Below are 13,414 nucleotides of genomic sequence, written 5' to 3'. Positions count from 1 at the left end.
CCTCCTTCTTTCACAGGAAATTGCTTTTCCCAAAATGGTTGCTAGTTGCTGCCGCTTCCTTTGCTATTTTTGTCGAATCAGTCGGCAGAACCAAAAGGCCATGTTTGATCATCTGAGTTACCTGCTAGAAAACAGCAGTGTGGGCTTGGGTGAGTTGCTGAACATGAGGATCTGTACTAATTAGTACTGCTGTATGTGAATTGTTTTATTCCTACCAGAGTTATTGTAACATGATAGATTAAAAGTTAGGAACGCAGACAAAGTTTGAGCCAGTCTGAACAGTGTTGTAATTAAATATACTTTAATTGTCAAATCGATGTATATATCCATAATTTTATTTACTTATTATATATATATATATATATGTTTTTTTATGTTATTGACAGAATCTACAGTCATGGCCAAAATTATTGGCACCCCTGGAATATTTCCAGAAAATCAAGTATTTCTCACAGAAAAGTATTGCATTAACACATGTTTTGCTATACAGATGTTTATTCCTTTTGTGTGTATTGAAACAAAACAAAAAAAAAAGGAGGGGAAAAAGCTAATTTGACATAATGTCACACAAAACTCTAAAAATTGGTTGGACAAAATTATTGGCACCCTTAACTTAATATTTTGTTGCACATTCTTTGGAAAAAATAACTGAAATCAGTCGCTTCCTATAACCATCAATAAGTTTCTTTCACCTCGCAGCCGGAATTTTGGACCACTCTTCCTTTGCAAACTGCTCCAGGTCTCTCATATTGGAAGGGTGCCTTTTCCCAACAGCAATTTTAAGATCTCTTAAGACATCTTTAAACCTCCACCATATTTAACTGTAGGTACTGTGTTCTTTTCTTTGTAGGCCTCATCCGTTTTTCGGTAAACAGTAGAACAATGTGCTTTACCAAAAAGCTCTATCTTGGTCTGATCTGTCCACAAGATGTTTTCCCAGAAGGATTTTGGCTTACTCAAGTAAATTTTGGCAAACTGTAGTCTTGCTTTTTTATGTGTCGGTGTCAGCAGTGGGGTCCTCCATAGCGTTTCATTTCATTTAAATTTCGACGGATAGTTCGCACTGACACTGATGCTCCCTGAGCCTGCAGGACAGCTTAAATTTCTTTGGAACTTGTTTGGGGCTGCTTATCCACCATCCAAACTATCCTGCGTTGCAACCTTTCATCAATTTTTCTCTTCCGTCCACACCCAATGAGATTAGCTACAGTGCCATGGGTTGCAAACTTCTTGATAATGTTGCGCACTGTGGGCAAAGGATCTCTGGAGATGGACTTGTAACCTTGAGATTGTTGATATTTTTCCACAATTTTGGTTCTTAATTCCTCACACAGTTCTCTTCTGCTTTTTCTGTTGTCCATGCTTAGTGTGGCACACACAATGCAAAAACTAAGTGAACTTCTCTCCTTTTTTATCTGCTTTCAGGTATGATTTTTATATTGCCCATACCTGTTACTTGAGTTTAAAAGGGCATCACATTAATTTTGTCCAGCCCATTTTTGGAGTTTTGTGTGACATTATGTCAAATTTGCTTTTTCCCTCCCTTTTTTGTTTTGTTCCAATACACACAAAGGGAATAAACATGTGTATAGCAAAACATGTGTTAATGCAATACTTGATTTTCTGGAAAAATTTCAGGGGTGCCAACAATTTTGGCCATGACTGTATATAGCTATATACAGTGTATTTGCATCCTTCCTGGGTTTTTTTTTTTGTGAAAAAGTACTACAGTAAAACCCCGTTGTACGAGCAACCTATAGTACGAGCAAACGGAGATACGAGCGACTTTGCTCGCAAAATTTAACCCTATTTTACGAGCAAATTTCAAAGGCACGAGCAAACCCACGCTGCCGGTTCCCCGTTTTCGGCCAAGGGTCGCATCAGTCGCTTAGAGGATGACGTATCACTCGGTGGCTCTCGTTGTTTAGTGCAGCAAAACTTTACTTTTTTTAGTTTTATATTTTTATTTCACTAGAAATCTTGAAAAATGTCTCCCAAGAAAATCAGTGATGGTGCTGTGAAAACGAAAGTAAATAGAATTACCATGGAAACCGAGGAGGTTATGAGCGTGGTGTGCGTCTCACACTCGCAATCAACCACTACCGCATGAGGAAGTGTTAAATTATGTTTACATAACGGTTAAAATAGGCTACAAATACTTTTTAAGTGCAGAAATAAGCGATCGAATGAGATCTCGGAACGGATTAAATCACTTTTACATTCATTCCTATGGGGAAAATCAGTTCAAACGTACAAGCAAATGGACCTATTAGCAATTTTCAAGAACGAATAATGGTCGTACAACGGGGTTTTAGTGTACTAAAAATACTCCAAGAGCGCAATGACGACTAATCCGGGAGTTAATTAAAGAACCCCCAGTATAACATTTATATAATTGCAGGCCTCACTTGCCTCAGTAAAGGTCAGTGTTCATGACTCAACAATAAGAAAATGGCAAAAATGGTTGGCAAAATGAACAAAAAAAACACAGGCTTATCTCACATTTTCCAAAAAAACATCTTGATTACCTCCAAGACAAACAATTAACTTTTTGGAATGTGTGCATCCCATTACATCTATCTTAAAACTAACTCAGCATTTGATAAAAAGGGCCAAATTTGATTAAGATGCTGTGGAATGAGCCAAAACAGGCCATTCATGCTTGAAAAACCTCCAATGTGGCTGAATTAAAACAATGCTGCAAAAAAGAATTGGCCAAAATCCCTCCACAGTGATGTGAAAAACTCATTGTCAGTTATCACAAACGCTTGTTGCAAAGGGTAGCACAACCCATTATTAGGTTTAGGGGCAGGCAGGTTTCCTTTCCCTTAAAAAATTAAATCATCATTTAAAATCTGCATTAAATATATAAAAAAATTTCTGACTTCATCTTTATGTAATATTAATATTTCCTTGATGATCTGAATCAGAACAAGTGCCACAAATATTCAAAATAAAAATTCAAATTCAGTTTATTTAAAAAATATATTTTTTTTCAAGATACTTTGTGAAAATACTTTTTTTTTTTTACAGCACTGCAACATGTATTGAAATTCATTGTGTAGGTGTTATTCATAAACTGTATATTAAACCAATGCAACACAATGTGAGCAAAAGGTGTACTGATAAATCATCAGTAAACATGGGAAGGATGATGATACTGTCACTTCTGCTTTTAACCTAATTTTCCTTTTTTTGTATTACTAACCTATTTTGGGTTTTCTATGACAAGCATTAGAAACACTGCTGTCTACTAGCAAATTTAAAGTTACAGAAACAATTACTTAAAACACATTTCCATGCATATCCTTGTAGCTTCTCCATCAATGAGAGGTTCCACTCCTCTAGATGTAGCTGCTTCGTCTGTAATGGACAACAACAGCCTTGCTCTTGCTCTTGAGGAGCCTGACCTCAGCAAGGTGTGTGTGTGTGTGTGTGTGTGTGTGTGTGTGTGTGTGTGTGTGTGTGTGTGTGTGTGTGTGTGTGTGTGTGTGTGTGTGTATTTTTTTTTTCAACTGAATGAATGAGTTCCAAAATTAATATATTTCAAGAAGTACATTATTCTTACAGTGCAATTGTAGGGAACCAGAATTTCTGTGTATGTATATGTCTGTGTAGGTGGTAATGTATCTGGCTGGCTGTGGACTGCAGAGTTGTCCCATGCTTCTTGCCAAAGGGTATCCAGATATAGGTTGGAACCCAATTGAGGGAGAGCGCTACCTCACCTTTCTTCGCTTCACAGTCTTTGTCAATGGTAAACCAAACACAAAATAAAGAGTATTTTTACTGTAATATGCCAATGGTACACTTCATGGCTTCATCAACAATGACATTAACAATATAATAATTTAACAATTAATAGAGGTCGACTGTTATGGGTTTTTCTATGGCTGATGACAATATTCAGAAATCAGGGCAGCCAGTGATTGATATATATGTCGATTTTATTGGCAGATATGTTTGGCCGATTTTCTTTTTTTTCCCCTTCATCTAACAAAATCTACCAGTTAAGACATGATACAGAAACACATACATTGCTTAAATAAAACATTTTTTGAACAGCCAGTGCACTTTAGATTTTTTTTCTGCACCATTGGCTCTAGTCTATTGGCTCCTGTGTCAAATCAGGAGCTCATAGAAGAGAAAGAGATTTTATTAACAATCATTAACAAATATGATTGAAAAAGCTGGGAGAGTTATCTTCTCTCAAACAAGCGCATATCGTTCACATACGGTTTGCAGCACAATTTACAGTGGGGCAATAAAGTATTTAGTCAGTTCTCCCACTTAAAAAGATGAGAGAGGCCTTTAATTTTCATCATAGGTACACTTCAACTATGAGAGACAAAATAAGGAAAAGAAAATCCAGAAAATCACATTGTCTGATTTTTAAAGGATTTATTTGCAAATTATGATGGAAAATAAGTATTTGGTCACCTACAAAAAAAAGCAAGATTTCTGGCTCTCACAGATCTGTAACTTCTTCTTTAAGAGGCTACACTGTCCTCCACTTGTTTCCTGTATTAATGGCACCTGTTTGAACTCATTAGCAGTATAAAAGACACCTGTTCACAACCTCAAACAGCCAGACTCCAAACTCCACTATGGCCAAGACCAAAGAGCTGTCAAAGGACACCAGAAAAAAAAATTGTAGACCTGCACCAGGCTGGGAAGACTGAATCTGCAATAGGTAAGCATCTTGGTCTGAAGAAATCAACTGTGGGGGCAATTATTAGAAAATGAAAGACATACAAGACCACTAATAATCTCCCTTGATCTGAGGCTCCACGCAAGATCTCACCCGTGGGGTCAAAATGATCACAAGAATAGTGAGAAAAAAATCCCAGAACCACACGGGGGGACCTAGTGAATGACCTGCAGAGAGCTGGGACAAAGTAACAACGGCTACCATCAGTAACACACTACGCCGCCAGGGACTCAAATCCTGCAGTGCCAGATGTGTCCCCCTGCTTAAGGCAGTACATGTCCGGGCCCGTCTGAAGTTTGCAAGAGAGCATTTGGATGATCTAGAATAGGATTGGGAGAATGTCAGATGAAACCCAAATAGAACTTTTTGGTAATAACTCAAATTGTCGTGATTGGAGGAGAAAGAATGCTGAGTTGCATCCAAAGAACACCATACATACTGCGAAGCATGGGGGTGGAAACATCATGCTTCGGGGTTGTTTTTCTGCAAAGGGACCAGGACGACTGATCCATGTAAAGGAAAGAATGAATGGGGCATGTATCATAAGAGTTTGAGTGAAAACCTCCTTCCATCAGCAAGGGCATTGAAGATGGAACTTGGCTGGGTCTTTCAGCATGACAATGATCCCAAACACACCGCCCGGGCAACGAAGGAGTGGCTTCGTAAGAAGCATTTCAAGGTCCTGGAGTAGCCTAGCCAGTCTCCAGATCTTAACGGCATAGAAAATCTTTGGCTGGAGTTGAAAATCCATGTTGCCCAGTGACAGCCCCAAAACATCACTGCTCTAGAGGAGATCTGCATGGAGGAATGGGCCAAACTACCAGCAACAGTGTGTAAAAACCTTGTAACAAAGGGTAGATAACAACAAAGGGTATATAACAAAGCATTGAGATTAACTTTTGTTATTGACCAAATACTTATTTTCCACCATAATTTGCAAATAAATTCTTTAAAAATCAGAATGTGATTTTCTGGATTTTTTTCTTCCTATTTTGTCTCTAATAGTTGAAGTGTACCTATGATGAAAATTACAGGCCTCTCTCATATTTTTAAGTGGGAGAACTTGCACAATTGGTGGCTAAATAAATACTTTTTTGAACCACTGTAAATGCATAGTTGATAGTTAAGTTTGCAGCGTAATCGACCTGTGCCTGAATGACCTGATTAATTAAACCATGCCCAAAAGTCAGCCTGCTAAACCGGCCAGCCTATCAAACGTATTACCTCTAATTGTTAACAATGTACATTTAGATGAAAAATAACCCCAGCCAAAAAAAATTGGGACATATGTAAAATATAAATAAAAGCAGAATGCAATGATTTGCAGCTCTCATTAACCCCTTATTTTATTTACAAGACAGCACAGAAAACATGTAACAAATGTTTAAACAGGAAATCTACAATTTTAAGGAATAAGTACATAAAATTGCATAGAATTTGAATCTCTCTTCTTGGAAATGGGCTTGTATTATTTATGACATGATATTGAATGATGTTCATCAATCTTATTGACACCTACACAGTAATAGTGCAACGGTGCATTCTTTTTACTTTTCTTTAGGTGAAAGTGTAGAAGAGAACTCTAGTGTTGTGGTAAAGTTGCTAATTCGTAGGCCTGAGTGTTTTGGACCTGCGTTGCGTGGAGAAGGTGGTAATGGACTGCTAGCTGCTATGAAGGAAGCCATTAACATATCAGAAACACCAGCACTTGATCTGTCCAGCACCACGCAGGGTCTGGTTTCTGACACGTAAGATAAACACACCTCACTATTTTACTACTGTCATCATTTGGGTTTTAACAGAAACGTATGCCCATAATGCGATGTACACAGATTTGACCACATGTGAACACTCAAATAAAATGTTACATTTATTGAATATAGTGGGATGTTTTATATAGTATTTCCTATTAAAAGGTTATAATAAGCCGAATGTACAGTTATATTAAACTTATTTAATCAATTATGTAATTTTCTTAGGTCTACAGATGATGAAGAGGAGGAAGAGGTGGTTCACATGGGCAATGCCATCATGTCCTTCTACTCAGCCCTCATCGATCTGCTGGGACGCTGTGCACCTGAAATGCATGTATGCTACCCTTATTTTCATTCTCACGCACAGATTCTCATGGACAGTATATAATGTTTTTAATTTTATACTTAACTACATTAAATCATGTTAGGATATTGCATTTGTATAAACCTGCAATTTCGTTCATACCTCAAAAGCATGTAAATGTTTTTATTATATTGTGCTTAGTTTTATTTAGGTTGTGCTTCTGGGGTTTACATTATAAAATCCAGTGGCAGGCTGTGAATTTTTATACCCAGTGTTGTGCTCGTTACTAAAAAATAGTAACTAGTTACAGTTACTCGTTACTTCATTCAAAAAGTAACTCCGTTACTTTGTTGATTACTTACACCAAAAAGTAGTGTTACTGTTAAAAGTAACTTTTTAGTTACTTATTTAAAGAACCTTCTTTAATGTTCCCATTAATGCCCTTTTATGCGTTATGATCTATACAAACACAAAACTGACTTTAACACAAAGTAATTTCTAAACACTATTTTATTGAAGTCAGACCAGCACAAACTGAATATATCACAAGGATTTCTGAAATAAATAACAAAACAAGCTGAATAATATATTCACAATCAAAAACTAAAGTGGCTTCTGCTGTTGTGTTGAGCTCTTAAAAATGTTCCTGTCACAGCTGAAGTATGAAAACTATCCACAATGAAGAACAGAACACCGGGTTAGCTTCTAGCTTCTTCGAGGCGTGGAGTTTCTGAAAGAGCTTCGGCAGATTGGAGTTGCTGTTTATCGCAGTAGATTCGACATTCGAACCAGAAAGACACAGCTTAGATTTGACAGTTTTTGTCTTTATACTCAACTAAAGTGAAATAATGAGCATATTTCCACTTTGAGAAACTCGTCTTGCTCTCGCCTCGACTCGCCATGACTGCTGCACAGACCTGAATAAACGGAGACATGCCCACAGTGCGTCTTCTTCGTGTTTACAGTGGTTCATCCACCAATCCCACAGTGCGTTTTCTTTCTGTTTACAGTGGTTTATCCACCAATCCTACAATGGGACGCTGCTGTAAGCAGGTTAGGCTGTAGTCTACACTTCAGCCGAAATTAATTCATTTAAAAAAGTACCAGTTAACGCACCATACTGTAACGGTAACGAAGTTACTTTATTTTTTAAAAGTAACACGTTACAGTATTCGTTACTGTCAAAAGTAACGCGTTACTGCCCAATACTGTTGGTACATGTGCCTTAAGTGGAGACCCACCCGACTTAATCCACCTCTTAATACCGCCACTATCAAGTCGCAATTATAGAAACCATCAATAGTATACAAAAACACAATATAACAACGCGTGGCATTACAGAGAGAGGCAATTTGCATACATTCCGCCATGAAAATAAATTTTTTAAGTATGTCTGAAACCAAATCTAGTTCTCTTTCACCATCAGCCATTGTGGCCATAAAAAAGTCTAACTCTGAAGTATGAATGTGTGCAGATCGCTACAGATGTGTTTTGCTAGTTGAACTTGCGTTGTAACAGTTTCCATCTGACCAACTAATCAGAGGACGGAAAAATGCTGATGCTATTCTGGACCAGCTAGCTGGCCCTGTGAGGCGAATCTAAAATAAGACCCATTGCTAATATAGTCTAAGGTACAATGGTCAGCACTACTGATTGTGAAGGCCCTGGGCAGATTAAATTGACATGGCAGCACATAGAGGCTGAAATCTGATTGGGCAAAAAAATATAACATCCAAATGCATGTACTGGAAGCAGTGCAGCCAAGAGGAACGCTACGAAATGAAGAGAATAGACTGTTATTACAATTTCAAGGAACACATTAGAATTTAGGTTGGAAATGTAGGCCAGTGATTCTAAAAGTGTTTAGGCCAGCAGAAAACACCTTGCTGACTCTGATGGCCCATCAATGATATAATCATTCGCCCCTCATTTACACAGCTTATCAATAAAGGCAAAGGAGAGGCTCTGAGAATCCGTGCCATCTTGCGCTCCTTGGTGCCCACTGAAGACCTTGTTGGCATCATCAGCATCCCACTCAGGATGCCTGTGGTTAATAAAGGTAAGAGTGTAACAAGCTAATGGAGAAAGGGGGTAAGAAAATCACCCTACACACCCAGCCAACTCTCTCTTCGAACTGTTTCCTTCTGAACGGCGCTACAGAGCACTGTTCATCAGAACAGCCAGGCACAAAAAAATGTTTTCCCCCACAGGCTATACTCAGCATGAACAATTAAAATACTCATAATTACACATTTGTACATAGAATCCAATGGTCCATTTTTAAACTGCAAACTTGTAAATAACATCTGTAAATTTATTAAAACAATATTTTAACTCTGTATATATTACATTATTTAATTGTCTGGTTTACTATTCTGTAATATTATGTCTGGTACTAAATCAGATATTAGTGCAAAATAAAATAGGGTTTTTTATTAATGATTTCTTTGCAAAATAAAAAGATTTGATAAATAGGTGGTATTGCTCTTTGTCTTTGTCTCAGATGGCAGTGTGACTGAGCCAGACATGTCAGCCTGTTTCTGCCCAGACCACAAGGCTCCCATGGTTCTGTTTCTGGATAGAGTCTATGGAATAGAAGACCAAACCTTCCTCTTACATCTTCTGGAAGTTGGCTTCATGCCTGACCTAAGATCAGCTGCCTCTCTAGACACAGTGAGCACATGCACCTTTACAACTTTATAAATCTGAATGATAGTATGATAAACATCCATATTTATATTTTAGTATTACTATATTACATATACAGTGTCATAATTCCCTAAATATTTGAAATGGCCTATATTTTTTAATTTAGTGCATGCATCATGAATGCATAATGGTGCCGCGAATAGCAGCCATGGTGCTGAGCTTCCGCAATTCTTCTACTGTTTTTGTTTGTTTGTGTTTAGTCATTTTTCTTCCAAGTTTTACCAGAAAAGAACTCCTGAACATTAAGCAAAACAATGTTTTTCCCGTTTTTGACTTTTCTAACTTTCGAACTGCGCTCCAAAGCAAATATCTCGCGAATGTCTGTTCGCTTCCTAACAAAACGGATAAACTTCTTCTTCTCACCCGCATCAACACAGACTTTTCAAACTCTGCTGCATTGTGCTTCACTAAAACCTGGCTTTAAAACATTCACTTCTCGTGAATGTGTATGTTCCTCCAGACACCTGCGTGAGTGCAGCGCTGCAAAAGATGGCTGAACAAATAACTAAAATGGAGCAAAGGTACCCAGACTCTCTTTTAATAATTCTTGGAGATTTTAACAAAGCAAATCTTTCCCATAAACTGCCAAAAATGTAGAGAGCATGTACCACCAGAGACAGTACATTTTTGGATCACTGTTACACCCCAATAAAGGATGCATATCACTCTGTCTCACGAGAAGCTTTGGGGCTCTCTGATCACTGTCACTGTCACCACGCCCACAGTCTGTGGAGAATCAACACCTGGCTTAAGATCTGAATGTGTTCTACTGTCGGTTTAAAAAGCCCAGTCTACCACCCACCACCCCCTCTGATCTGCACTTCACACATTTATCTACCCCCAATGCAACACCCCTTCCTTCCTCTACCTCCATTTAAACTGTGCATAAGGTATGTGTAGAGGATGTGAAACGAGTCTTCATAAGACAGACGATAGGACCAGATGTGTAGAGGATGTGAAACGAGTCTTCAGAAGACAGACGACTAGGACCAGATGGTGTTTCACCTGCCTGCCTAAAAGTCTGTGCTGACAAACTGACCCCCATCTTCACTCAAATATTTAACAGATCACTGGAGCTGTGTGTAGATCCCTGTTACTTCAAATGCTCCACGATCATTCTGGTCCCCAAAAAACCCAAAATCACTGTTTTTTTTTCACATCTGTGATCATGAAGTCATTTGAAAGACTGGTCCTGGACATCACTGGACCTCTGCTAGACCCCCTTCAGTTTGCCTGCAAAACAAACTGGTCTGCAGATGATGCAGTCATCTGCATTATATACTGCAACACCTTGACAGTCCTGGGACCTATGCAAGGATCTTGTTTGTAGACTTCAGTCCGGCCTTCAATACCATCATTCCTGACCTTCTCTCAGCCAAACTGACCCAGATTTCCGTGCCCACCCATCTGTGGATCACCAGCATCCTGACAGACAGGCAGTAGACAGTGAGACTGGGCAAACTCACATCCAGGTCTCTCACTATCAGCACTGGTGCTTCCCAGGGTTGCTGGGAGGGTTCCCCACTGCTCTTCTCCCTGTACACAAATGACTTCACCTCTAAAAAACCCTCTGTCAAGCTCCCGAAGTTTGCGGATGACACTACAGTCATTGGCCTCATTCAGATAGAGACGAGTCTACTTACAGACAGGAGGTTAAAGAGCTGGCTGTCTGGTGCAACCACCACAACCTGGAGCTTAGCACGCTCAAAACAGTGGAGATGATCGTGGACTTTAGAAGAAATCCCCCAGCACTATAAAAATGGCTCCATGTTGTTTGTTTGCTGTTTGCAGCTATGTACTAGTCTATATTTTGTTAGATTTGTATGTAAAATAAATAAAAATGGAGGAAAGCAATAGTTCGCTAGTGCTGATCTCAAAATGTTATTTTCTGTATAGAATAGCCTGTAGTATTTGTTTTTTTCTCTGTATGTGTTTAAATATGAGGTGATTGTACAATGTTCTGTTGCTCATGGACAGTGCATTGCAAAAGTATTCATACCCCTTGAATATTTCCACATTTTGTCACATTATAACCACAAACTTATAAATGTATTCTTTATGGATTTTAATATAATAGACCAACACAAAGTATTGCATAATTGTGAAGTGGAAGGAAAATGATACATGGTGTTAGATTTTTTACAAATAAAAATCTGAAAGTGTGGCATGCATATGTATTCAGCCCCCCTGAGTCAATACTTTGTCAAACCACCTTTCGCTGCAATTACAGATGCAATTCTATTTGGGTATGTCTCTAATAGCTTTGCACATCTAAAGACTGTATTTTTTGCCTATTCTTCTTTGCAAAACAGCTCCAGTTAGATCAGATTATAATAATATACTTTGAACCATTCCATTGTAGCTCTAGCTGTATGTTTAGGATTGTTGTCCTACTGGAAGGTGAACCTCTGCCACAGTCTCAAGTCTTTTGCAGCATCTAATAGGTTTTCTTTCAGGATTGCCCTGTATTTAGCTCCACTGATCTTCCCATCACCTCTGACCAGCTTCCCTGTCCCTGCTGAAAGAAAAGCATCCCCACAGCTGAATGATGTTTTCAGGCTGATGTGCAGTGTTGGGTCCCACCAAACATAGCGTTTTGCATCACAACTCGATGTAGACCTCGCATCTTACCTCGCACTCCTGACCAAATTTTCTTCGGATGTTACTTCTGCTAAAACTGCCTTCTACATGGAAAAGCTTAAGGCCTCTGCACAAGATCCCTGTAAGCTCCACAACATCTTCTCTTCACTACTCAACCCCCCTGCCACACCTGCTCCATCCTCACCGACTGCTAATGACTTTGCCTCCTTCTATGATGAAAAGATTAAGGAAATCTGCCAGACCTTCACTTTCTCCCCAACAATGACTACACAACACTACTCCTTTGTTGTCAAGTTTCTCAACCTTAACAGAAGATGGGATACTGCAAGTCATCCAATATTGCAATCCCACCACCTGCCCTCTGGATCCAATCCCTTCAACTATGCTTCAGACCATCACACAAGATCTCCTGCCCTTCATCTCCACAATCATTAATGGTTCCTTAACATCTGGCCATGTGCCAACTACCTTCAAGCAAGCAAGTGTTATTTCCATTTTAAAGAAACCTGCTCTGGACCCTGCTACAGACCGGTATCACTTCTCTCCCTTCTTTCTAAATCTCTGGAATGCACTGTTTTTAACCAACTGTCTGTGTATCTTTCACAGAACAACCTCCATGATCCGAACCAGTCTCAACCACTCAACTAATCTTTTCTTTCCCTCCATTAGATACCACAGCTTCCACTCGGATCTCGGCATGCTTGACAGACATACCTTCATGGATGAGAGCTCATCAACTAAAACTCAACCCCAGCAAAACAGAACTGCTGGTCATCCCAGGTGATTCATCTCCAGGTCAAGATCTCCAACTAACTCTCCATGACTCTCTGCTCTCCCCTTCAGCCACTCCTTGTTACCTTGGTTTAACCATTGACAATAATCTGTCCTTCTTCCCACATGTCGCTAATGTGGCTCGTTCCTGTCGATTTCTTCTCCAATATCAGAAGGATTCATCCATTTCTGTCCGCACAGGCTGCCCAGGTGCTTGTTCAGTCTCTTGTCATCTAAAGACTCGACTACTGTAACTCTCTGCTGGCAGGTCTTCCCCTGAACACTATTCGTCCACTGCAAATGATCCAAAACACAGCTGCACAACTTGTGTTCAATTTGCCCAAGTTCTCCCACACCACCACACTGCTACGCTCCCTTCACTGGCTTCCAGTAGCTTCACGTATCAGATTCAAAATACTGATGCTTGTCTACAAGGCCAAAAATGGACCAGCGCCATCTTACTTCAGAGACCTCATCACATCTCGTATTGCACCACGCTGTCTGAGATCCTCCAGCACTGTTTGACTTGTACCACCTTGGGTTTGTACCATGTTGAGATTTCTGGCT

General features: G+C 39.3%; 2 protein-coding genes across 2 annotated transcripts in view; one reads left to right on the top strand and one right to left on the bottom strand.

Annotated features, from left to right (window-relative positions):
• The window catches only part of LOC310731139 (ryanodine receptor 3), a 417,468-nt gene that overhangs the window by 259,248 nt on the left and 144,806 nt on the right, over positions 1 to 13,414 (top strand). Inside the window, 7 exon segments of the mRNA XM_083550556.1 lie at positions 17 to 149; positions 3,316 to 3,419; positions 3,619 to 3,754; positions 6,270 to 6,456; positions 6,688 to 6,796; positions 8,705 to 8,825; positions 9,270 to 9,439. Coding sequence (XP_083406682.1) covers positions 17 to 149; positions 3,316 to 3,419; positions 3,619 to 3,754; positions 6,270 to 6,456; positions 6,688 to 6,796; positions 8,705 to 8,825; positions 9,270 to 9,439 — 960 coding nt within the window.
• The window catches only part of LOC310731127 (uncharacterized protein), a 146,811-nt gene that overhangs the window by 84,019 nt on the left and 49,378 nt on the right, over positions 1 to 13,414 (bottom strand). The window lies entirely within an intron of this gene.

Source organism: Silurus aristotelis (assembly GCF_946808225.1).
Source record: "Silurus aristotelis genome assembly, chromosome: 9".
NCBI lineage: Eukaryota > Metazoa > Chordata > Actinopteri > Siluriformes > Siluridae > Silurus > Silurus aristotelis.
The sequence above is the reverse complement of the archived record's forward strand: the minus strand, read 5'-3'. Positions and strand labels throughout refer to the sequence as shown.